General features: G+C 39.3%; 2 protein-coding genes across 2 annotated transcripts; one reads left to right on the top strand and one right to left on the bottom strand.

Moving 5' to 3' along the window:
- The first annotated feature begins 1,848 nt into the window (after positions 1-1,848).
- On the top strand, positions 1,849-3,175 carry LOC141393086 (uncharacterized). Its single transcript, XM_073966036.1, has 2 exons — positions 1,849-1,978; positions 2,451-3,175. The coding sequence occupies exons 1-2, from the start codon at positions 1,973-1,975 to the stop codon at positions 2,883-2,885; spliced, it is 441 nt and encodes a 146-aa protein (XP_073822137.1). The 5' UTR covers positions 1,849-1,972; the 3' UTR covers positions 2,886-3,175.
- Positions 3,176-24,224: 21,049 nt separating this feature from the next.
- LOC141394585 (uncharacterized) lies at positions 24,225-26,285 on the bottom strand. The gene is made up of 2 exons (XM_073969214.1): positions 25,097-26,285; positions 24,225-24,746 (listed from the first exon to the last, which is right to left on the bottom strand). Exons 1-2 carry the CDS (start codon positions 25,283-25,285, stop codon positions 24,543-24,545), a joined length of 393 nt encoding a protein of 130 aa, XP_073825315.1. The 5' UTR covers positions 25,286-26,285; the 3' UTR covers positions 24,225-24,542.
- Between the last annotated feature and the right edge of the window lie 1,259 nt (positions 26,286-27,544).

Genomic DNA, 27,544 nt, shown 5'->3' with positions numbered 1-27,544 from the left:
TGATTAGTTTTTGGTGATGATCGTGAAATGTTCAGGGGATGAAATGGACCAAAAACAAAATTTTAACCAATTTTGTAGCGACTCTGGAGGTCAAAATAATAACTCGCAAAATTTTAAACAAAATTTGAGTTTATGATGAAGAAGAAGCGTACAAACCAACGTGAAGATTAGATAATACTTAGCGGGTTAAATGGACTGAAACTTTTGTGTGAAATTGGTAAAAATTTCAATACCGTAGCTGTTAAACAACGGAAGTAGTAGTACTACATAAGTGGGTTTCATTACATTTTAGTTTGTGTGAACTAAATTTTCCTTTCCTGCTACAAAAATGTCTTTGTCATGCTAGATAACTTTTTGGTTTTGGTCATAATTATTATACATTACATCTCTGATATTTGATAATTAAATTTTCACAATCATTGAAAAGAAGATCCGTGGAGAGCGATTGTCCAGGGATAGTGGTATAGGGTATCCCATGGTCGGCTCCGTCCGACTATAGACTTTTCTTACTTGTTTTTTACTAATTATGCATGAAAAGTGTTCGTTTTCTCAGTTTGAAAGCAATTACTTGACAAACTGTATGTAAAACTTTTCATAGAAAATCGCGGTTTAGTACGCGGATTTGTGAAAATATAATTTTGCAATTTTTCTATTTTCAAGGTATCTATATCCAGCTTTTTGGTGGATGGATTTGAACGCGGAAGGGCTCATTAGATCCGTCGCATAAAAAAAACCTAAATACACGCGGGGCTCAAAGGAAATTGAACGACACTTGTAAATATTACACCGAAAAAATATGGTTTTTAAGACAATTTACTCATCAAATTATGGCCTTTGGACTCCGGATTATTAAAAAATTCAAAAAACCCCGAAATTCCGGCTTCAAAATGTCAGCATCAATTTTAAGTGGATGGAGTGGATATATCGAAAAATCATACACTAGTATTATGTTGCCCATGGAGAATTCTTTGAGTCTTTTTTTGGGCATAGGTCTATAAAATGTAAGGTTAAGCCAGAAATCGGAAGGGAACATAAAAAAACATGTTGGCTTCAATCCATTTTTAACCATTTTTCTGCATTGATGCTAACACAGCTGCCACGTAAATTAATTTTAATGGTCGACATTGTGGGATCCCTCCTTAAAAACTTCATTTTAAAGAATTCCAGTCATATGTTAACAGTTCGCGAATTGAGAGTGGGTGAAAATCGGATTCATCGATTGTAAAACATTTTTGGTTTTAACCATATATTGAAATTTAATTTGTTTTGCTTTTAAAGGAAAAGCTTATTTTCTTTCAGGGTGGGTTGACACTGATATCTACATTATTCGATCTATTCAACTAAAATAACGTGCAGCACACGGTCAATTTCCTTGAGTATAAAATATTTCTAAGGTCAATGGATAATCTGAAGTTCTTGTGTTATTACTGTTTTTTACATTGCAACAATTTTCCAAGAATGCAAGGTCGAAGATCACAAGTGGTCAAGCTGCCATGCCATACATATGTACATGCACACATACGGTCTATTACAAGTTATTTCAATGCTACTCTCGATGACTGTTATTCGTTTAGGCGAGCTTCTAATTTGTGGCACCCCTCCTTTACGGTGGCAGAAAGTTACACTTGCAAAAAAATGATAATTGAGGCGCTGGTGTTAACATTGCAAATAAGTTTGTGCTTTTCTTTGTGCTCTGGTTATGAGTTAATTTGATAGCTACGCTCACTTTTACAAATTGGACTGTTTGTTGATTTGCAACATTGTTATTATTATTAAATTGTTTGCTTTTGTTCTTCGTTTCGGTTTTTGGCGTGGCATTTAAAACTAACATCCAGTGTAGAATCTAATGCCACAATTAGCAGCAATTTTTTTTAGTATAAAAGTTGGTAGTATTTTCTTAGACAAATCAGAAACAATAGAAATATCATTCAGTTAATACTTCGATTTGTGCAATCCTTTTTAAAAAAGAAACATGAAGGTATATTAAAACACAAAGTTATAGACAAAGGACATGGATATTATTGAGAAAAATATAAAAATTGAATAACTCATTGTGCAAAGTTATTGAAAAAATCTAAAGAATTATTCATAATATCAAACCAAAATATAACTGCATAAATGTGACTGGACATTCTGCTATAAATTGTGGTAGAAACGTAAATAATAATGCCATAATTGAACTAAAAAAAAATAAATCCCATTAAGGAACTACGAGAGCTTGCAACATTTGCAAAAGTGATAAAAATGTCAAGTCAATCGGAACAAAATTGGCTGAGATATGCGCGTTGACATATATAACTCCATGGCAAAATTTTAAAAAATCAAGTTTTCGAGTTTGTTTTGGACGAAAATAAGGCAGATATTAGTGTTAAAAAATATATTTTAAAAGTCCAACAACAATTCACTTAAACATAATATTTATTTATTTATTTATTTTTTTTTAATTTCAGTTGGTTTGTGCTTTAGTCGTGTTGGCCCTTGCAGTTGGTGCCCAATCATCATTGTTGTTGGCCGGTACCCATGATGCTTCCGCCTGGGGTGGACCATGGGCCGGTGGATGGGCTGGTCACGGCGCTTGGGGTGGACCTTGGGCCGGTCATGGTGCTTGGGCTGATCATGGTGCTTGGGATGGTCATCATGGTGCCTGGGCTGGACCATGGGGTGGCCACGCTGCCGTCGATGTTGGTGCCTGGGGAGGCCATGGCTATGGCTGGGGTGGCTATCCCGGAATTTCATTGAGTCAAGGACCTGGTTTGGGACATGGTGCTCATGGACATGGTGTTTATGTTGCCAAGACTCGTGGTGCTGTTCACACCGCTCCTTTAGCTGGTCACATTAATTCTGCTACTTCTGTGAATGTAGCTCCTGCTCCTGGAACTCATTAAATTTTGAAGACGATACTAGGCCCCTCCAAAATTTAAAGTTGAGAAAACAAAACTAATGCAACATTTTCATCTTGCTATACTTATAAGAAGTCCAACGAACTATCCTTCCAACAGCAAATAACCAAAATAAATTAGCACACACACAATTTCCAAAGCATATTACCATAATCGCTTCGAAGTACATCACTGGCGGTTTGGGAAAATCACCCGATATGCTAATTATACCCATTTATCCTTTACTGCAAATTGTGAAAAGTCAAAAAATAAAATAAAAAATATCTACCGAAAAACATATATTTTCAAGTGGGAATTATGGGATAGTTTAAACTTTTGCACCACATTCCAATGAATAATGTTGGATATATATGCAAACGTTTTAATGACAATGGTGTGCAGCTGGAATGCAAGAATACTTAAAAGATAAGGTGCAGTTTACCTATTGCTAGATATACATGGAAAGTTAAACCACGATATGATGACCTGACTAGATTAGTTTATACGATGCGCAGCTGCCGTTGATTGTTAACAGCCACTTCACTAGGAAACCAGTTTTCCATTGGGATCATCCTGACAAAAAAGATAGAATGGAGGGTAGGAAGGGAAAAGAAAGCAGAAAGATCGGAAATAGTTAGAATGAGAGTAGATATAACAGAGTGGTGGGAAGAGAAGGTAGTTAGTTGTATTTGTTTAGTCTAGGATGACCCGCCCCATAGCCACTTAAGACTCGCGCAATAGGTTAAAAGAGCTTTAGGGTCAATGGAGGAATAACAAGAGAGAGATACCATCTCACGTACACCAAACAGCCTAGGTATTTTGACTAATAGTTTAGAGCACCGGCAGAGAAGGTGATGGATTGTTTCAGTCTTTTCCATGTCCTAACATAGCACAGTGGTGGCACTTACATGGGAAGATGTGACAAAAATACTTCTAGATAATATATCGAACTGAAATTTTTTTCCAATGGGTCCTAGTGGCCTAAAAACGCTCTAACAAAATATTATAGTCCTGTGTCCAAGTTTTCTCGTGGTTCCCATGTAACGAATCGTCCTGAATTTAGGTATTTTACTGTTATCTACACATTGTTCAATACAATTTGCTGTAATCCGGTACCAGTAGTGCGATTCTCTAACTCATTTTTTGATTTACCGACAAAAATCGGTAACATTAAAACGCAAAATTATGAATGAAAAATGTAAATAAAAGTTGACAACACTGCTGCTATCGGTAGAGATTTACGACTACTTTTTATTGGTCGCAAACTTACCTAATAATATCGTTAATTGCTGAAATTATAAGCATTTTTTTAATTAATTTCTCGTTAGAGACGAGCTTACTGACCAAGATGCTTTTTGAAAAAGGAAAGCCGACGAAACGAACCCACACAACCACCACTGTGTGACATGACATGTTTCGCCTTTGGTTTAAGAAGGCTCCTCAGACACATCGATTGTGGGACGGCTTCGCTATCATCTAACTTTTTTCCTCTTTCAAATGCAATTTGAAAAGACCTATACCGACAAAAGTTTTTTAGGCTCAAGAAGATTTCGGTAAGATAATGTGAGTAAAACCTTCAAAATACCGAAAATCAACAGGTATGCTTCTTTGGGGGATATTGCAAGACGTGGACCTATACCGATAATTCTCTTCTGGAATATTTTATAACTCTATGGAAGACTAAATAACAAATTTCAGCCATTTTGGTGGGATATTGACGTCATAAACCTCAGAATTACGAAAATCGGAAGGTACCGTTCTACGTGGGATATATCGAAACCGATGAAAGCTTTTTTAGTCGGAAAGGTTTTTACCTCAATTTTTACAAATACCAAATTTAAACCATTTCGGTGGCTTATTCTCGGTATTTTGAAGTTTTGTTTAAGGGCAATACCTAAAAATTTCAAGTGGAAAGATTTGCACCCACAACGAAGACTAAATACCAAATTTCAGCAATTTCGTTGGAATATTAAGGCCACAACCTTCAAAATATCGAAAGCTGGGATCTATGGGGCTATATGTAGGCTAGGACCTATACCGACAAATTTAGAGGGGCAAGTTGAATACCCCTAACGAAGACGAAATACGAAATTTCAACAAGTTCGGTGGAATATTTATGCCACAAACTTCAAAATACCGGAAATCCGCAGGTACCGTTCTATGGGGGCTATGTGAAGACATGGACCTATACAGACAAATTTCATGGAGAAAGTTTTATGTTCCCAACGAAGACTAAATACCAAATTTTAGCCATTCCGGAGAAATATTGATGCCACAGCCTTCAAAATACCGAGAATCGAGAGGTATAGTTCTATGGGGGCTATATGAAAGCGTGGACCTATACCGACAAATTTCATATGAAAAGTTTTATACCCCAAATTAATAACATATACCAAAAATTTCGGTAGAATAATGATGCCACAAACTTCAAAAAACAAAAATCGGGAAGTACCGTCCTATGGGGGCTATATGAAGGTGTGTACCTATACCGACAAAATTCTCGGGAGAATGTTTTATACCCCCAACGAAGACTAACTACCAAATTTCAGCCAATTCGGTGTGATAATGAAGCTAAAACCTTCAAAATACCGAAACTCGGTTGGTACCGCGTTATGGGAGCTATATCAAAACGTAGACCGATATAGCCCATTTGCAATACCAAACATGTTAGGAGTAATAGAAACTTCAATGCCAAATTACAAAGCTCTATCTTAAAAATTGCGAGTTGTATCTTGATTTCAACAGACGGACGTGGTTATATCGACTTAGAATTTTACCCTGATCAAGAATATACATGCTTTATGGGGTCTCCGATGAATATTTCGATGTGTTACAAACGGAATGACAAATTTAATTATACCCTCCATATTATGGTGGAGGGTATGAAAATATTTTGTAACCCTTGCAAATTGTAATAAATTTCTCATTTTATTTAATTTGCTAGATGGCTTTATTGACCTGTTTATCGATACAGAGTCGGCGAAAAAGGGAACTGATGAAGTTGTTTGGTGACAACTGAAACTATAGTATTCCCTACCCTTCGCCCGCAACTAATCAATTTCATATCCACTTTAAAATATTTTGATGTTATTCAAACAATTGAATTACAACAAAATATGGACTCAAGCTGAAATAAACACAAAGATGTAAAATTCTGCAGTCCAACAATAAAAAAACGCCAACAACAATAATAGGCATCAGCACTGCCTTGTTGACCAATGCGTAATGCAAAAACAACTTTCTTGTTGTTTTTACCCCCGCTTATTGAAGCAACACTCCTATGTTCGTATTCTTTGCGAAGCAAAGACGACATAAAAACAGTGGTGGATATGAAATTATTTAGTTCGACTCAAATTGTAGGGTAAACAGCTTTAGGGCCATACAGCAAATTTCTCATTTTATTTAATTTGCTAGATGGCTTTATTGACCTGTTTATCGATACAGAGTCGGCGAAAAAGGGAACTGATGAAGTTGTTTGGTGACAACTGAAACTATAGTATTCCCTACCCTTCGCCCGCAACTAATCAATTTCATATCCACTTTAAAATATTTTGTTGTTATTCAAACAATTGAATTACAACAAAATATGGACTCAAGCTGAAATAAACACAAAGATGTAAAATTCTGCAGTCCAACAATAAAAAAACGCCAACAACAATAATAGGCATCAGCACGGCCTTGTTGACCAATGCGTAATGCGAAAACAACTTTCTTGTTGTTTTACCCCCGCTTATTGAAGCAACACTCCTATGTTCGTATTCTTTGCGAAGCAAAGACGACATAAAACAAGTGAAAAAGTGTCAGTCGGGTTTGCCGACAGATGTATACCCTCTGCCAATGTGAATTGAAACTTTCATCTACGGACATATAGAATGTATTTAGCGTATCTTCAGAATTTTGTGGCCCTTTTTCAACATTTGAACTTGCCGACAAAAATGTGGATTAGGAATTAACACAAATGTTGAACTTTTGTGGGGGAAGTACCCTTAGGGAGGACCGATATGGGCCATTTTAGAAGTTAAAATAAATTTTGACAAAATATTAGGAGATCCAAAGTTTGGACCAAATTAGTTGAACCATTCAAGTGATATCGTCCTAACATTTTAGTGACATTTTTTAAATATAGGGGAGAAGTACCGGAAGTTGGGGACCGGTATTGCCCATGAAACTAAGTTTGGATAAAATATGACGAAGACCAAATGTTGCACCAAATCGGTAGAACAGTTCGAGAGCCACATATGGTGACATAGGGCTTTTTACACCTTTCGGGATGTTTTCCCAAGAAATATGGACCTGCTCCTGAAACAACTTTTACCGTCGTAATGGAGGTAGCGAATGCAAATCGCTTCAACAAAAATCAAAGTGATTCGAGAGCAGGCCTTAAAGTGAACTTATCCGAAATTTTGTGTGGGTGGTACCCAAAGGAGAGCACAAATATAGTCCAAATTCGAACCTGATCTATATCTGGTAGATATATTGGGATGTTCAGAGTATGGATTACATCTGTCACTCCCTTCAAGAGTTATCGTGCGCATATTTTTTCCGAAGATTTTTGAATTTTTGTGAGGGAGGTACCTGAAGGAGTGGACCGACATGGTTTATCTTCTAACTTAAACTATGTTTGGACAAAATATTTCGAAGGCCAAATTTGAACAGAATCGGCAGATCCGTTCGAGAGTTATATTGCGCTCCATCCACTACACACGGTGTCATAGGGGCTTTTTGCATCTTTCAGGCTATTTTCTCAGAAAGTATGGACTTGCCCCTGATGAAACTTGTACCGTCGTATGGGGGGCGATGAATACAAGTTGTTGCAATAAAAATCAAAGCGATTCGAGAGCTCGTCCTAATCTGAACTTATCCGAAATTTTGTGTGGGAGGTACCCGAAGGAGTGGATCGATTGAGTCCATATTAGAACCTCATCTAGGTCTAGTAGAAATTTCACGATGTGAAAAGTATGGATCAAATCGGTTACTTTCTTCGATAGTTACCGTGCTCACAAATTTTCCGAACATTTTTGAACTTTTGTGGGGGAGGTACCGGAAGGAGTGGACCGATATAATCCATATTTGAACTTGAACTAAGTTTGGACAAAATATTACGGAAGCCAAATTTTGGACCGAATCGTCAGATCCGTTCGAGAGTTATCTTGCGCTCCAACCACTGCACACGGTGTCATAGGGTTTTTTGTAACTTTCAGGCTATTTTCTCAGGAAGTATGGACATGCCCCTAATATAACTTACAGCGTCGTATAGAGGACAGCGAATACAACTCGCGTAAACAAAAATCAAAGCGATTCGAGACCAGGTCCTAAACTGAACTTTTCCGAAATTTTGTGTGGGAGGTACCCGAAGGAGTGGACCGATTGAGTCCATATTGAAACCTCATCTAAGTTTGGTAGAAATTACACGATATGCAAAGTATGGACCAAATCGGTTATTCCCTACAAGAGTTATCGTGCGCACAAGTTTTGCGACAATTTTTGAACATTTGTGGGGGAGGTACCTGAAGGAGTCGACCTATATGGCCCATCTTCGAACTTAAATCGAATCTGGACAAAATATTTCGATACCCAAAATTTGAACCGAATCGATTGATCCGTTCGAGAGTTATCGTGCGCACCAGCCAGCCAGACAGACAGACAGACGGACAGACAGACAGACGGACGGACATTGCTAGATCTACTCAAAATTGTCTGAAACGGATATCGTACAAACATACTTGGGGTCTAAAACCATTATTTCGATGAGGCACATTTTTGGCCGTATCAAAGTGTAAATACCCTCTTTAGCCTAAAGGCTGAGTATAGTATAGTATAAACAGTGGTGGATATGAAATTATTTAGTTCGACTCAAATTGTAGGGTAAACAGCTTTAGGGCCATACAGCAAATTTCTCATTTTATTTAATTTGCTAGATGGCTTTATTGACCTGTTTATCGATACAGAGTCGGCGAAAAAGGGAACTGATGAAGTTGTTTGGTGACAACTGAAACTATAGTATTCCCTACCCTTCGCCCGCAACTAATCAATTTCATATCCACTTTAAAATATTTTGTTGTTATTCAAACAATTGAATTACAACAAAATATGGACTCAAGCTGAAATAAACACAAAGATGTATAATTTTTTTTCTTCAAAATTAGTCATGTTTGTAAGAACCGCAAAAAACGGCAAAAGTAAATTATGTTTCGAAAAATGTGATATCTTTAGAAGCGGTTTGCATCTTGTTTTAGAATGGTGACATTCATTTTTTGATTTTTGTCGTTGGGCGCATCCACTGTACATAGCCTGTAATACTCAATGTTGTTGTCCCACCACTTGCTGGTCATTGATCTGATCCCGTAGTGACCTCTTAGTGTGAGAGGGGACGCAGTTCTACGCCCTGAGATTGCCGCCCAAATTAAATTCGTTATTTTACAATCAGATACGTCTTCTTTTTCTCTGTGTAGAGCTTAGTAAGTTTGTTGAAGAAGAAGCTAAGTGGTGGCTTGACATAGTCCTCCATTTAAAGAACAGAGGACTGGATGCCTCGTGTTGCCAGTTCATAAATTGTCCTATTTCCCTCAATTAACGTCTATATTACAAGTTTTTAAGATAGACCTGCAACTTTGAACAGTCTTAGATGTAAAAGTGGAGGATCCTAACGCATTTAGAGCAGCCTGGCTGTTCGTGTAAACCGTGACTAACCTATCTGCAAAGCCTGTCATTCTTACTAGTAGTTCTAGAGCTGTCAGCACTTCAAAGACTTCTGCCTTGAAAACGCTGCAGTTTTCGTTAAGTGAACGACCGTCTGATGTTCTTCAGAATACACAACAGATCCCACGCCATCTTCAATCTTCGTCCCATCGGTGAAAATGGATAGACTATCGGAAAGTGGTCTGCCCAGCTCCCACTCACTCCTATCAAGGATTATTACGTCCGCAATGTCAAAGTCCAGGATTGGCGAAATATAGTCAGTTTCACACCTCTTCTATCTTAGCCGATGTTCAAGGGCCACTCCCGGGTGTTTCGCCTCTGTAAAGAGATTCAATTCCATCATTCCATTAAATATTGGTCGCACAAAACCAGCGATATTCCTTTTCCTGGTGAATAGTACCAACTTCATCTTTGCAGGATTCACACCAAGGTCATTATGGTGAGCCCACCGTCAGAGTTTTACCAGTGCATCAGTTCAGACAGCGTTGACAACAATTTGCCACTAGTCTAGTCCCTAGTCTTTTAAATTTCTTGAGTATCCCATCTACAGGGCGGAGGTTTTCTATGTACCATCATTACGTTTGACGCTCGCAATAGGTTTTGAATCCTTTGAGATCACCTTACGAAATCTTGCCGCTGCATTAACTCCATCTATTGCTTCACTTTAGTTTATCCATGAATGTGTCTTAGATGAGCTGACCTCACTCTTATACCTATTGAAATTATCCTTGTATAGGTCCCAGTCTGCACTAAATTTGGCCTGCTAGCCTTGTTGTATGCTCCCTGCTGGTTTTCTTGAGGTTGGCCACATCCAGATATTCCATCAAACTGGTTGAGTTATCCTACCTGTATCAGTGACCAATTCGTGAGATCTCTGGAATTTCACACAATCCTGCAAAAGCTAAAGAGTTGAATTATTCGTAAATGATGCTTCTGGGGTTCCTATGACACGGTTTCTTTTTACACCTATAAGAAACTCGAAAGTGTGCCGCCCTGTGATCCGAGCCTGTACCCTCCAGTCCTATATAGACGTATGCTTTATATTTGTAAGTGTGTGGTCTATTACCTCCTCTCTTGCTCTATTCTAGAAGGTAGCCGTGTTTCCCCTATTGTAAACTCGCAGATTATTAGCCAAAATAAAATCGAACATGGATTCGCCTCTCACAATGGCGTCATTGCTTCCCCAGTGGAAGTGATGCGCATTTGCATCACAGCCCATTATCAAACTGCAACTGCTCGATGTTTCGTCCACTACTTTGTGCTACAATTGGCTTGGCAGGTCTGGTACTTCATAGGACATGTAGACCGAGCCTGGCATTAAGGCTCTTCTCGAGGCTACTGTCATATCGTCGTCACTGTAACTGTAGAGTTGAATAAGATTTAGACTTTTCTTAGCTACAATACAAGCTTTTACCATCTCCGCGTTGAAAGTATAGAATAGAGAGTAACGCCCATCAATTAGTCCTGAAACCTTTTCCTGAACCCAAGCAATGAAAATATGATACCACAGTTAGACTATATCGTTGGACTGTACAGCTTGAAGTTCATCCGTATGTGTGAAATGGATGGATCATGATGGCTGGGACACGTGGACAAATGGCTTGCAAGCAGACACTGTCGAGTAAACAAAAAAATTAAATAGCTGCACTAACAGAATCCATCTCTCCTAATGACGATGATACACACTCGTCATTAGGAATATCCAAGGACAGCGAGAAAAGCATTATATTAAGTTTTCAAAGTCCCTTCCTATGGATTGCAGTATGTTTGGGAAAGATTAACAGGTTATCGAAGTATGTTTTTTAGACATTTTTTGTATATTTTACTCACGAAACATACAATTTTGTGCCCTGGGTCCCCCCGAATTGCTGTCGAGATGCATTTCTAACTACGTCTCTGCCCTACACTACTATGTAGGGAGGGTATTATATGTTGGTTTTGGCCACAAAGTTTGTAACGCATATAATGGTTGTAGACTCATACTTATATACACCAAAATTAATGTCTCGACGAGCTGAGTCGATCTGGCTATGTGTGTCCGTCCCTCCATCCATTCGTCGGTCCATCTAAACATTGTAATCACGCTACAGGTCGCAATTTTGATCGGATCGTCACCAAAAATCTGCAGGGAACCTCAAATGTACCCTAAAAATACCGAAAACTGGGTGGACAATTAATTTTTGGTAGATATGTTTAGTGCCCACTAGGAACCCTAAATACCAAATTATAGCTAATTCAGTCTGAATATATGCCTAAAAACGTCATAACACATCAAATCGGGCGGTACCGTTATATGGGGGCTATACCAATACGTTGGCCGATATAGCCCGACAACGTGGACCGATATAGCCCATAGCGTGATTACAACAGACGGACGGACTGACATGCATTGATCGACTCAGAATTTTACCTTGATCAAGATTATATACTTTATATATATATAGGGTCGCAAATGATTATTTCAATGAGTTACCAAGGAAAAAATTGTATTTATATGTCTACATTGAGAAATTTAAATAATTAATATGTACGCTTGCCAGCAAGGAATTTTTTTAGATTTGGGAACAAGTAAAAGTCACTGGGAGCTAAATCAGGGTGGTCATGCAACTCGTACTTTAATTCGTTGATTTTAGCCATTGTTAAAACACTATTGTGCGCTGGTGCGTTGTCTTGATGAAAAATAATTTTTTTGTGTTGTAAGCCAGGACGTTTTTCTCGAATTTGTACATTTAATTGATCCAAAAGGTTGCAATAGTACTCTGAATTTATTGTTTTACCCTTTTGCAGATAGTCAATCAATAAAATACCTTTGAAGTCCCCAAAAAAACCGTTGCCATAACCTTATCACCCGATTGAATTGTTTTTGCCTTCTTTGGGGCACTTCCTCCAGCTTCAGTCCATTGTTTGGATTGTTCTTTTGTCTCTGGAGTATAGTGGTGGATCCATGTCTCAAATGTACCCTAAAAATACCGAAAACTGGGTGGACAATTTTAGACCACTGGGAACCTTAAGTGACCAATTACAGGTAGTTCAGTAGAAAAATGTAGCTAATATGTGAGCGCTATACCAAAGCAGCTAGTTTGGTTACAATTATAGTTAAAATCAGCCATTTCGAGGCCACAACCATCAAAATATTAAGACGTCGACCTACACCAACAAATTTCAGGTGGAAAGCTTTATATCCCCAACGAAGTGAAGTCTAAGACCAAATTTTAGCCATTACGTTGGGATAATGAGGCTGAAACCTTAAAAATACCGAAAATCGGGAGGTACCGTTCTATACCGTTTTTGGGGGCCAAGGCTTTGTGATGCGTCAAACACAGCCTCTCCAAAGCAAATGTCAACCCCAGGCTTCACGCGGCGGCTCCCGTTGCCACAGATGGGGAAATGGCGACCGAACATAGGCGGAATAACCTTTAAACTACCGGTTCTCAGCAGGAAATGGTCGACACCACAAAATTAAGGAGACGTTGGCAAGTTTGGAGGCCACACCTCTCAAATGAAATTACTAGGCCAATCACCTAGTGCAGCTGAATTCTACAGATTACAAACAATCAAACGAAAACCAGAAAAACGAAACAAACCGATACCCTGATGATGACACTCGCATGCCCACGGATAAGATTTGCTACATGGAACGTTAACTCGTTGTATCAAACCGGAAAACTAGCCCAGCTATCAGCAGAATGCACCCGACTCAACATCGCAATAATAGGCATAAGCGAAATGAGATGGAACGGCAGCGGTGATTTCACAAACTCTAAAGGCGACCGCATTTTTATACTCAGGTCGGAATGAAGGAAGTCCGCATATCCACGGAGTTGGAATATTTATAAACAGGAAATTCCGAAACTCCCTAATCTCCTGGTCAGCAATCTCCGAACGAATTATAAGAGCACAACATAAAAGCAGCATAGGTAAAATCACAATAGTACAATGTTACGCGCCAACTGAGGTAACTGAGTTAGAAACTAAAGAAAAGTTCTACGACGAATTAAATCGCACCTTGACTAGTGTCGACAAAAACGACATCCTTATATTAATGGGCGACATGAACGCACGCATTGGATGCGATAACACCGGGTTCGAAAAAGTCATGGGAAAGCAAAGCCCTGGAGAGAAAAACGAAAACGGAGCACTTTTCCTGGAAACGTGCTCAAATTACGATCTTGTAGTCGGAGGATCATACTTCCCCCATAAAATTCACAATAAAATTACTTGGCAGTCACGTGATCCAAGATTCTCCACCCAAAGCCTGATAGATCATTTCTGTATCAACAAGAAGCGATTTAAATTGATGCAAGACGTGAGAGTGCTACGGAGCGCAGACATCGCATCCGATCATTATCTTTTGATCGCCGAGCTCAAACTCACACTTAAAAAATATAGAAGAAACGATGATTTAGTTAAGCCTAAACGCCACTTCTATAACCGACTCAAATTAAAATCGGATGGGGTTAAAGAGCGTTTCATTAACAGCATTAACACTAAATATAACCCCCCACCAATACCTCTCCCCAGAAATTCAGACGTGGACGAAGAATGGAACAAAATTAAAAACTCGTTCAAAGAGACAGCAAAACCATCGTTGGCATTGCACAAAAGGAAAACAAGGAATGGCTATCTCCTGAATTTTGGAGAAGGGAAGATACGATGCAAGAACATAACCCTGTACGAAAAGCTGAACTCCAAGCAACGATCTCTCAGCTAATCAAAGATGTAAAAAGAAGAGCAAGACATGACAAACGAAGCTTCATCAATACAATGGCTAGCGACGCCGTGACCTCAAAACTGTTTTCGATGTAATAAGAAAACTTTCAGGAAAGAAGACAAATACGAGAATTCCCATCAAAGATAAACACGGAAATATTCTAACGAGCGACGAAGAGCAACTTAATAGGTGGAAAGAACATTTTGAAGAAGTTTTAAATCACACGTGTCAATCAGAACAGTCATCTCATTCATACCAAAGCTCAAATTACACTACTCCAATCCCTGTGGGCACCGTAAACATAAATCCCCCTGCACTGATAGAAGTTTCGACTGCAATTACTCAACTGAAAAACGGAAAAGCCGCAGGCATAGATGATTTACCAGCTGAATTTTATAAAACTAATCCTTCGACGGTAGCTAAAATAATTTTACCTCTGCTTACACATATATGGACTACAGAGAATATACCGACAGATTGGAAAGAAAGCATCATTGTAAAAATACCAAAAAAAGGCGATTTAAAAAACTACAGTACCTGGAGGGGTATTGCATTAACCCCTGCTGCATGCAAAATATTCAAGAAAATTATCCTAAACCGAATCCTTGAACCACTTGACCAGTGCCTTCGAAAAGAACAAGCTGGATTCCGACTAAACCGATCCTGCGTAGACCAGATCAACAGCTTAAGATTAATAATCGAACAATGCAATGAATTCAATTCAACTTTGTACCTTACATTTGTCGATTTCGAAAAGGCCTTTGACGCAATTAACCGAGTCGTAATATGGAGAGCTCTAGAAAGAAAAGGTGTGCCAACAAAAATAATTAATCTTATTAAAGCACAATACACGGACGCAACAATGAGAGTGTCTCACCTCGGTAAAACTAGCGATCCCTTTATAACCCACAGCGGGGTAAAACAAGAATGTTTGCTTTCACCACTACTTTTCATCTGTACCTTGGACGAAATACTAGCATACACCAACAATCAAAACAAAGGCATCCAGTGGAGAATTAACCAACAGCTCGAGGATCTAGAATACGCAGACGATATTGTGTTACTAGCCACGACAAAAGAAAACATGCAACATAAAATCAATGAACTTTCTAAGCGGGCTGCAGAATGCGGACTCCGAATCAACGCAGACAAGACCAAATCTATGGTCATAAAAGGGAATGCCAATCAAACCGCATTCCATCTCAACAACCTCCCAATCCAAAATATCAGCGAGTTTAGCTACGTTGGAAGCATCATAACTAGCGACGGAGGCGCAATAAACGACGTATCATCTCGCGTAGCTAAGGCGAGAGTAGCTTATTTCAACCTAAAGAATATATGGAAATCCAGTGCTATATCACCAAAAACAAAGATACACATATACAATGCCTGCATCAAATCCGTATTACTTTACGGGTCAGAAACGTGGACTGTAAACGAAGAAATAAAACGCAAACCTTCACAAATAGATGCCTGCGAAACATCCTCAGAATATGGTGGCCTAGAACCATATCGAATAAAAACCTATTAGAAATAGCGGAACAAGAAGATATCAATCTGCAGATCAAACAAGTAAAAAAGTATCAGTAACAGAGATATACCCTCAGCCTGTGTATATTGAAACAATTTGTTCCCAAAATACGTGTGTATTTAGGGGGTTTTTAAAATTTTGGGCGTTTGAACCTACAAATATGGTGATTATGATTAAAGATCAAACGTTTTGCGGAGGACATACTAAAAGGAATGGATCGACATTGATCGTTATGGAAGTGGATCTCCAGCCACAACATATGGTGCCATAGGGGATTTTTACACTCTTCGGGCTGTTTGCTCAAGAAGTATGGACTTGCCCATAAAAAACTTTTACCGTCGTAATTGAGGCAGCGAATGCAAGTTGCTTCAACAAAAATCAAAGTGATTCAGTATTAGGTCTTAAAGTGAACTTATCCGAAATTTTGTGTGGGTGGTACCGGATGGAGTGGACAAATATAGTCCATATTTGAACCTGATCTATATCTGGTAGATATATTAGGATGTGTAAAGTATAGACCAATTCGGCCACTCCCTTCAAGAGTTACCGTACGAACAATTTTTCCGAACATTTTTGAACTTTTGGGGGGAGGTACCTGAAGGAGTGGACAGATATGGCTTATCTTCAAACTTAAACTATGTTTGGTCAAAATATTACTAAGGCCATATTTTGGACCGAATCGGCAGATCCGTTCGAGAGTTATCTTGCGCTCCAACCACCTCACACGGTGTCATAGGGGTTTTTTGCAACTTTCATGCTATTTTCCCAGGAAGTATGGACTTGCCCCCTGATGAAACTTGTACCGTCGTATGGAGGGCAGTGAATACAAGTTGCTAGAACAAAAATCAAAGCGATTCGAGAGATGGCCCTAAACTGAACTTTTCCGAAATTTTGTGTGGGAGGTACCCGAAGGAGTGGACCTATTGAGACCATATTGGAACCCCATATTACTCTGGTAGAAAGTTTACGCTATAACTCCCTTCAAGAGTTATCGTGCGCACAAACTTTCCGAACATTTTCGAACTTTTGTGGGGGAGGTACCGGAAGGAGTGGACCGATGTATCTCATCTTCGAACTTAAACTAAGTTTGGGCAAAATATTACTAAAGCCAAAATTTGAACCGAATCGGTTCATCCGTTCGAGAGTTATCGTGCGCTCCAGCCAGCAGGACAGACAGGCAGACGGACTGACGGACGGACATGGCTAGATCGACTCCAAATTGTCTGAAACACATTTCGTCCAAACATACTTGGGGTCTAAAACCATTATTTCGATGAGGCACATTTTCATTGTATCAAAGTGTATATACCCTCCTTAGCCTAAAGGCTGAGGGTATAAAGAAGAAAATACTGCTGGCTGGGGCATACTCTGAGAAGACCATACAACGAAATATCACACGCAAATTTCGAATGGAATCCCCAAGGATACAGAGGCCGCGGAAGGCCGAGGAAAACGTGGAGACGTACAATTTTTACAGAAACCGGAAAAACTTTTAATGAATTAAGATATATCGCATCTGATAGACAGAGATGGAGGTTCTATGTAAATAGCTTATGTTCCTGATGGAATATGCCCATTTTCAATACTAAACATCCTACGAGTAATTGAAATTTCTATACCAAATTATAAAGCTCTATTTTAAAAATTGCGAGCCGTATCTTGATTTCAATAAACGAACACGGCTATTTCGACTTAGAATTTTATGGTGATCAGAATATATATACTTTATTGGGTCTCCATCGAATATTTCGATGTGTAACAAGCGGAATGACAAATTTAATTATACCCTCCATAGTATTGTGGAGAGTAAAACAACATGTGAAAAAGCGTTAAGTTCGGCCGGATCTAACTTCTTATTCCCTACACCATGAAATATTCTGTTACGAAAATAATAATGCCCATACTTTAAGTTGGAGACGTTTTTTGACTACAGGAAAAACTGGAAAATAGCTAAAATCGGAGGGTACAATTTTATCGGAGCTATACCACAACGCAGACCTATGTCTTCAATTGTTGATGGAGACATTTTTAACCACTGGGAACAACAAATACCAAATGACGTCCAATCTTGCCGTAAATGTAGATAAAAAGTTTATAAAAAACCTGAAATCGGTAGAGATATGGGGCTATCCCTAAAATGCGGTTTTACCACTGTATGGGGGCTATATGAAAACATGGACCTATGTCCTTAATTTTTACAACATAAATTTGTTGGTCAGTAGGACCCCCAAATGCCAAAACGTAAAAATACCTATAACCGTTATATGGGGGCTATACTAAAACATGGATCTATGTCCATAATTTTTGGTAGATATGTTTAGTGCCCACTAGGAACCCTAAATACCAAATTATAGCTAATTCAGTCTGAATATATGCCTAAAAACGTCATAACACATCAAATCGGGCGGTACCGTTATATGGGGGCTATACCAATACGTTGGCCGATATAGCCCGACAACGTGGACCGATATAGCCCATAGCGTGATTACAACAGACGGACGGACTGACATGCATTGATCGACTCAGAATTTTACCTTGATCAAGATTATATACTTTATATATATATAGGGTCGCAAATGATTATTTCAATGAGTTACCAAGGAAAAAATTGTATTTATATGTCTACATTGAGAAATTTAAATAATTAATATGTACGCTTGCCAGCAAGGAATTTTTTTAGATTTGGGAACAAGTAAAAGTCACTGGGAGCTAAATCAGGGTGGTCATGCAACTCGTACTTTAATTCGTTGATTTTAGCCATTGTTAAAACACTATTGTGCGCTGGTGCGTTGTCTTGATGAAAAATAATTTTTTTGTGTTGTAAGCCAGGACGTTTTTCTCGAATTTGTACATTTAATTGATCCAAAAGGTTGCAATAGTACTCTGAATTTATTGTTTTACCCTTTTGCAGATAGTCAATCAATAAAATACCTTTGAAGTCCCCAAAAAAACCGTTGCCATAACCTTATCACCCGATTGAATTGTTTTTGCCTTCTTTGGGGCATTTCCTCCAGCTTCAGTCCATTGTTTGGATTGTTCTTTTGTCTCTGGAGTATAGTGGTGGATCCATGTCTCATCAACAGTTATGAAACGACGCTTAAAATCCATTTTATTTCCCTTAAAACGATCCAAACAAGCTTGAGAAATGTTCATTCTTATGCGTTTTTGATCGACTGTTAACAAATGCGGCACCCATCTTGCAGAAAGCTTTTCCATCTGTAGTTCTTCATGCATAATTAAATGGACTTGATCATTTGAGATGCCCATGATATTAGCAATTTCACGCACTTTTATTCGTCGATCATTTAATACCATATCATGAACTTTGGCTACAATTTCTGTTGTTGTTGCTGTTTTTGGACGTCCACTACGTGGTTCATCTTCAATGCTTGTACGACCACGTTTAAATTCAGCAACCCAATTTTTTACTGTTGCATATGATGGATCAATTTCACCTAACACATTCACCATATCATTATGAATTTCTTGTCCCGATAAACCTTTTTTATGTAAATATTTAATGACAGCACGCATTTCTAATTTTTCCATTGTAAAAAAATTGCGTATGCGTCTTTTTGAACACCTGTTTCCATATGAAGGAGTTGCCAGATCGAAACAAAATTTAACATGTGTTCATAACAGAGATGGAAGTTTCCAAAACACTTATTTTTTTTCTGTTTATACCGCGCTTTTTGTGCTAGACTAAGAAGTTTCCGAACTGCCCTCGTATAGAAAATGTAGGAAATGTCCTCGTCCACCACGTAGTCTGGTAAAACTTCTCCGAACTTACTAACTTACTTAGCTGGCCCATTACAGAACATTTGTTCCATAGGCAGAACTAAGAAAATATCTCCATTTTTTCTCTCTTTGTTGCTTCGCTTTATGGAATACCGCGCCTTTTCATCTCTTCATCAACTTGTTTTGAGCAAAATTTCGTCAGCCTACGTCAAGTGGTTCGACAGTTAAAGAGTTTTACCCACTTTTGGGTAAATACTCGAAATCGGGGCACCCTTATATGGGGGCTACAAGAAAACGTGGACCTACGCTGACAAATTTTGTAAGGATATATTATACTCATTGAGGACTGCGCCAAATTGCAGCCAATTTGGTTGTAAAATGTGGCTAATTGGTGAAAAATTCCTTAAATCAAAACATGGACCCAGAGACTCTATTTTCAATATCAGATGTTCTCTTGAAATAAGTAAGATTTGAGCCAAATTTTGTCAGCCGACGTCAAGAGGTTCGACAGTTAACGAGTTTTACCCACTTTTGGGTAAATACTCGAAATCGGGGTACCCTTATATGGGGGCTACAAGAAAACGTGGACCTACGTTGACAAATTTTTGCAGGGATATATTATACTCATTGAGGACTCACTGCGCCAAATTACAGCCAATTTGGTTGTATAATGTGGCTAATAGGTGAAAAATACGTTAAATCGGGAGGTACGGCTATATGGGGGCTATACCAAAACATGGACCCATGGACTCCATTTTCAATACTATTGATATAAGAAAGTTTTGAGCCAAATTTTGTCAGCCTACGTCAAGTGGTTCGGCAGATAAAGAGTTTTTACCCTATATTTGGGTAAATACTCGGGTATTTACCCAAGTATGTATTTACCCACTTGTTTAAAGTATTGCTAAATTATCCATTTTAAAAAGATTTCACATCATAAACCCAGAAATTGGGTGTAAGATGTTGTATTGGCAATTCAATATAGTAAAAACCCAAATAAATACCCGGTAAATACCATCTCTACTCATTCTTATAATGTGGTCTAGCCAACGCAATAGTTGCATCTAGATAAGTTTATCTACACTGATGTCGTTGTATAGCAGATAAAGCTCGTGGTTCATGCAACGTCGATATTCACCGTCGAGGCAGATTGGTCCGTAGATATTTCGAAGAATTTTTTCTCAAACACACCAAGCACTGCCTTGTCTGCTTGCGCAAGTACCCAGGCTTCGGAAACATATGTCAGCACGGGTAGTATCAGTGTTTTGTAAAGCGTTATTTTTGTTTGACGAGATGAGGCTTTGTTTTTAAAATACTTACTTAAGCCAAAGTAGGATATGTTGGCCAATACAATTATTCTTTTTATTTCACAACTGATGTCGTTTGTTATGTTTACGGCGGTGCTAAGGTAGACGAAACCTTTTACTAACTTAAATTTATAGGAACCCACTTCAACAGTTGGTCCGTGCTCAATGGACGCGCGTCGACACCATAAACTTGGTCTTCCCGCCGTTTACCGCCAGACCCACTTCAGCAGATTCTCCTTCGACCTTCGTAAAGGTATCAGTTACTTCTTTTACTGATCGTCCCATGATGTCTATGTCATCAGCATAAGCAAGTAACATGTGGCTATTGATGCAGATTGTGCCACTTCTTTTGACGTTTGCCTCTCGTATAACCTTTTCCAGCAGGATATTGAAAAGATCATACGAAAGGCTGTCTCCTTGCCTGAAACCTCTTTTGCTACAAAACTCTTCGGAGAGGTTCTTTCCTATTTTAACTGAGGTTCTCGTGTCAGTTAAAGTCATTTTACAAAGCCGAATGAGCTTTGCGGGGATACCAAATTCAGACATGGCTTGGAATAATTTTGAACGTAGGGGGCTGTCGAAGGCTGCTTTATAATCGACAAAAAGGTGGTACGTGTCGATTTGCATCTCTTGGGTCTTCTCCAAGGCTTTCAGCAGGGTAGATATCTGGTTAATGGTGGACTTCCCAGGTCTAAAGCTGCATTGGTATGGCCCAATTATCTCGTTGACCATAGGCTTTAGTCGTTCGCACAATATCCCTGACACGATTTTGTAGGCAATCGGGAGTAGACTTATGCCCCTATAGTTATAGCATACAGTCTTATCCCCTTTCTTGTGGACGGGGCTCAGAGTACTCAGGTTCCAATCGTCGGGTACTCGTTCTTCCTCCCATCTTATCATCGTGTCGCCTCCGGTTTTGAACAGCTCGGCTGGTAAGCCATCGGCTCCTGCGGCCTTATTATTCTTCATCCGGTTTATTGCTGGCTTTACCTCATCTTGGCTGGGCGATATACATTCAATACCATCTTCTGGGATTGGATCTGTGGAATCTTCGTCGTCTTCGCTGCTATTAGATACCAACGGATTTAAAACAGGTTCTTTCCATATCCTGAGCACACTATCGGACATAATTTCGTTTTTAAACAATGTCATGTTGGCTCTTAAGCCTTCTCAAATGTATAATACTTCTTAAGTTCTAACTTATTTTCTGAAATTTATAATAGTTTTTTTGCCAGATCATTAGAAAATGTTTGTAAATTTCGTAACTACGAGGGCAGTTCGGAAACTTCTTAGCCTAGCACAAAAAGCGCGGTATAAACAGAAAAAGTTAAGTGTTTTGGAAACTTCCATCTCTGTTATGAACACATGTTAAATTTTGTTTCGATCTGGCAACTCCTTCAAATAGAAACAGGTGTTCAAAAAAGACGCATCCGCAATTGTTTACAATGGAAAAATTAGAAATGCGTGCTGTCATTAAATATTTACATAAAAAAGGTTTATCGGGACAAGAAATTCATAATGATGTGGTGAATGTGTTAGGTGAAAGTGCTCCTTCATATGCAACAGTAAAAAATTGGGTTGCTGAATTTAAACGTGGTCGTACAAGCATTGAAGATGAACCACGTAGTGGACGTCCAAAAACAGCAACAACAACAGAAATTGTAGCCAAAGTTCATGATATGGTATTAAATGATCGACGAATAAAAGTGCGTGAAATTGCTAATATCATGGGCATCTCAAATGATCGAGTCCATTTAATTTTGCATGAAGAACTACAGATGAAAAAGCTTTCTGCAAGATGGGTGCCGCTTTTGTCAACAGTCGATCAAAAACGCATAAGAATGAACATTTCTCAAGCTTGTTTGGATTGTAAGCGTCGTTTCACAACTGTTGATGAGACATGGATCCACCACTATATTCCAGAGGCAAAAGAACAATCCAAACAATGGACTGAAGCTGGAGGAAGTGCCCCAAAGAAGGCAAAAACAATTCAATCCGCTGGTAAGGTTATGGCAACGGGTTTTTGGGACTTCAAAGGTATTTTATCGATTGACTATCTGCCAAAGGGTAAAACAATAAATTCAGAGTATTTGCAATAATTTGGATCAATTAAATGTACAAATTCGAGAAAAACGTCCTGGCTTACAACACAAAAAAAATAATTTTTCATCAAGACAACGCACCAGCGCACAAGAATGTTTTAACAATGGCTAAAATCAACAAATTAAAGTGCGAGTTGCTTGACCACCCACATTATTCTCCTGATTTAGCTCCCAGTGACTTTTACTTGTTCCCAAATCTAAAAAATTCCTTGCTGGCAAGCGTTTTACCTCAAATGAAGATGCAATTACAGTTGTAAACCACTATTTTGAAGACCTTGAGGAAAACTATTTTAATCAAGGGATAGAATTGCTAGAAAAGTGTTGGACTAAGTGTATTGAAGTTTCAGGAGATTATATTGAAAAATAAAAATATTTTTGAAAAACTAACTATTGTCTTTCATTGATAGGCTAAGAAGTTTCCGAACCGCCCTCGTAAGCAACAAAAACAAGAAAATCATTTTGCGAGTTAAATTCATATGTCCGGTCACCGTGATTCCGTACCGAAGATTCGAAGAAAATCTTGTTAAACTCTTAAGTAAAACTTAGAACAAATCATAAGAGAAGTTTGAGTTTAGTTTCAAATCCGAATCAAATTCTGTTGTGATATGTGGTTGAAAATTTAATGTACGAATTGTGTGATAAGGATAAGTGTTAAAAATCACTTCTTATACACTATATTATTGTCGCTGTACTCATTCATTATATATTATGAATTATTGATATTTATGTGTTTATTAACACCTGCAATGAATAAAATACATATCATAAAATGACATTCCAAGAAAAAATCAACGAAATCCAAAAATCGCAACGTGTGTGGTTTTTCAAAAGAATGATTAATTAAAACACCATTCATTATAAGTTGCAAATCCGGCTATTTAAAATTCAGTTTGACATTTTTTTGCAGATTGTTGATAGGGTCGAGCGATTCATATGGCACTTGCAAAACATATCCGCAAAAAATCCCCAGATTTTGCGTCATGATAGAAGCCAAGAAACACAATCAATAACTATACACTTGGAGTGTTGTTCATCCTACACAATGAAGTTAACATGAGTAAGTATACCCTACACCAAAATTGTAATAATTATCAGTTTATATATTGGATTTGATGAAAATTCTAGAATCATGTCGTTTGGATGTTATTAAGAATTTTTGATGCTTCACCAGTCAACGCATTTTCAAGTGAAGAACAGTTAAATTATGTAAATTATAACGAGTAGTTTTATCTAGGGCTGAGGTAGGCTCAGTCGCTGCCAGGGTCGGCCTAAGGTCCCACAAACCTTAAGTAAAACACGAGTGTGTACAAGTTTAATCTTTATTGTGAACTCTTGGTGTTTGATGAACGAATAATATATGTGTGTGGAGGGTGGATGCAAGATTTGTTATTATTATTGGAAGTGGCTCGGTAATCGTTCGGCTCGGCTCTACAAGACTCGGGTTGCTGTCGGCTCGGGGCAATCGGGTGGCTTTCGGCTCGGCAGTTGTCGGATGTGGCTCGGCTCTACAAGACTCGGGTTGCTGTCGGCTCTGGGCAATCGGTAACTTTCGGCTCGGCAGTGGCGGACTCGGCTCTACAAGACTCGGGTTGCTGTCGGCTCGGGGCAATCGGTACCGTTCGGCTCGGCAATGGTGGGCTCGGCTCTACACGACTCGGCTCTGGGCAATCGGGCGGCTGTCAGCTCGGCAGTTGTCGGTTGTGGTTCGGTAATGCTTTCGGGTGGTTGTCGGCTCGGCGGTCGTCGGGTGTATGACTCGACTCGATAGCATTCGGGTTGCTGTGGGGGAAAGAGGTCGGTAAATATTTAGGAGCTGGCTATGAGCATTGAGCTGGCTATGAGCGTTGAGCTGGCTATGAGCGTCGAGCTGGCTATGAGCGTTGAGCTTGCTAAGAGCGTTGAGCTTGCTAAGAGTCTGGAGCTTGCTAAGAGACTTGGAGCTTGCTAAGAGCTTGGAGCTTTACTAAGAGCTTGGAGCTTGCTAAGAGTCTGGAGCTTGCTAAGAGACGTGGAGCTTACTAAGAGCATGGAGCTTGCTAAGAGCTTGGAGCTTGCTAAGAGACTGGAGCTTGCTAAGAGACTTGGAGCTTGCTTAGAGACTGGAGCTTGCTAAGAGACTTGGAGCTTACTAGGAGCGTGTTCGAATCGTAGCTAACGAGTAACGAGACTGCGGACGAGCCACACGTCTTGTCGTACTTTGTCGGCTGGTGATCGACAACCTCGGTGAATAAACCCAGAATATATATTCGGGTAGTTACACGAAGTGAATGAGAATTATTATAAAACGGTGTTGTCGTTGACAGCATTGAATTCAACATATGATATACGACGATAAGGCAATATTATGTGTAGAGTAACTTTATAAGTTTATACTGTCGTTATAATAAATACCTTAAGGTGTAATGCATATTAATGTGGGTCGGCGGAGATGTAAGAATGGTATGAAACGGTCACGTTACATCTCCCTCCTCACTTAGGGAAAAAGGAAAAATCAAGAAAATCCCTCGTTAATTGTAAAGGGCGATTAGCTACTATCCTGTGAGTCCATATTCTCTGGCCGTCTTTTCGTCGTTGACCGAGTTTTGGCCGAAGGCCCGCACCACCTATTATAATAGGTGTATTTTACTCACCAAGTGGCAAGCTCATGTCAACACGAACTCTTTATTTCTTCATAAATATTGGATTACAAAAAATAGCAATAAAAGTACGTACAACTGGTTGTTGCTGCCCTACAGCTTTATTATGTATAAAAACTAAATAAATTATAAAATCTTAAACCTTAAATCAGTTATGTATAAATGCTGCTCTACAGCTTCATAATGAGTATGTATAATTCAAATTATTCCAGTATTGTTTGCTGTCCTACAGCTTGAAACATCCCGTAAACATAAGAAAATAGTCTAAGATGAGTTGTACTGCTGCGATTGGGGTTGGTCGTGTTGAGTCGCCAATGGAACTACGACGGAGACACCGCAACACTGCAATCTTGCACACCCTGAAATAAGAAAGGTCACCTTCACTTTCGGTCGGTAGGGATAATGTAGTACTGTCTGGCGACGATATCCCAGAGGTCTGGTGATCCTTAACGTTCTCATCCATTGAACAAGTTCCTGGCCCGAATATCGCTGTCGTCTAACTGTCCGCTGTACCGATCGTTGATTCGTCACTGACTCTAGCTCCTGGTTCACAATTGTCGTAGGTGGTTCGCCAGCTATCGTGGACATCGTAGGTGGGCTGTTTATGGAGGGCACTTGGCCGACTGCTGTTTGTGAACTAGTCGATATGGGTGCCGGAAACGGGGATTTGTTTGGCGATGCCCCTTTCTCCTCGACATTTGATGTGGCAGGAGGTAATGCCGTTGAAGTGGAACAGGTTGCCGGAGTACGTGTTTGTTGTATACTGTTAGTGTCGGCCGGCGATCGATTCTGTATCGTGATCAATGTTAGATTGCCAGTGTTTGATGGTAGATCGTCTAGCACAGGCATTCCCCTGGAAACGACTGCTGGTGTAGAGGGCGATGTATTGGCCGGAGGCTCTATAACTTCATGCACACGTCGTATGGGGGCCAGTGGTGGAGGTCCCGACGGCTGAAACCGTACTTTTCTCGGAGCCAACAATTCATTGGAGACGATCCTCGGTCTTGCTTCCATCGGTGGTACAAAAGGCGTAGGAGCTTGAGGTGGTGCGATCACGCGACGTGGATTTGTGGCTTTTCTTTCCATATTATTTTCTTGGCTGTTGGATTGAAAATGATTAAGGGTTTTTAAAACCTTCATGCAATACCCCTTTTAGAAGTTGGTGAATGTTTTAAACTATTTGAGTGCTTTATTCATCGTGACAACACAATGAGAGATTCGGGGAAACAAGTGTAAATGTGATGATATATGGGGGAGGGTCAAGGGTACACAGGAGGCCGTGTTGAAATAAGAAAACATGTGTTGTTTTTTTCCCTTGAGAGTACAACATAATTTATTCGTTGTTTTTGTCACACACAAACGAATCGTATGCCTGCAAATTCTACATCACCTGATCTTGCGTGGTGTAATTGTTTTGTCACCACACATATTACTCTCGTATCCATCATAATCTATGGCACTGTTGGGCAGAAATGCTCGGCCTCATACACAAAAGTGTAAAAAATACATGAGTCTCTCGCAATTTGCCCACCATTGATCTATGGATTCTTACTCTTTTAAAATGTACTCTTCTCTCAACCGACATCTCTCTTTGAGTGATCCGGTTAACTTCTCCCCACACTGATGGTGGACATAGCGAGAGTGGGTTGCGGTTATTCTTTCTCTCCATTTCCAGTGTACGCTTGAGTGACTGAGACGATTATTGGTGCGGTAGAATAAGTATGGTGTGTGTTGTGTTATTGGTTTCATTGGTTTGGTTACTCTGAGAGAAGTGGGGCTATTTTGAGTGGAATGTGGTGATCGTGGATTGATCACTGCGTTGTAACATGTGTTGAGTCATGTGCATTGTGTTGTTTGAGATCTTGTACATTCACTTTCCTTACCCTCCCGCTCTCGTCTACTACTTCTACGATATTGGGATGTATGACGGATGAGACAGTA

The sequence above is a fragment of the Musca autumnalis genome, unplaced genomic scaffold, assembly GCF_047663935.1.
Source record: "Musca autumnalis isolate F117 unplaced genomic scaffold, ASM4766393v1 scaffold_2, whole genome shotgun sequence".
In the NCBI taxonomy this organism is placed as follows: Eukaryota; Metazoa; Arthropoda; class Insecta; order Diptera; family Muscidae; genus Musca; species Musca autumnalis.
This window is presented reverse-complemented; position numbering and strand designations above follow the sequence as displayed.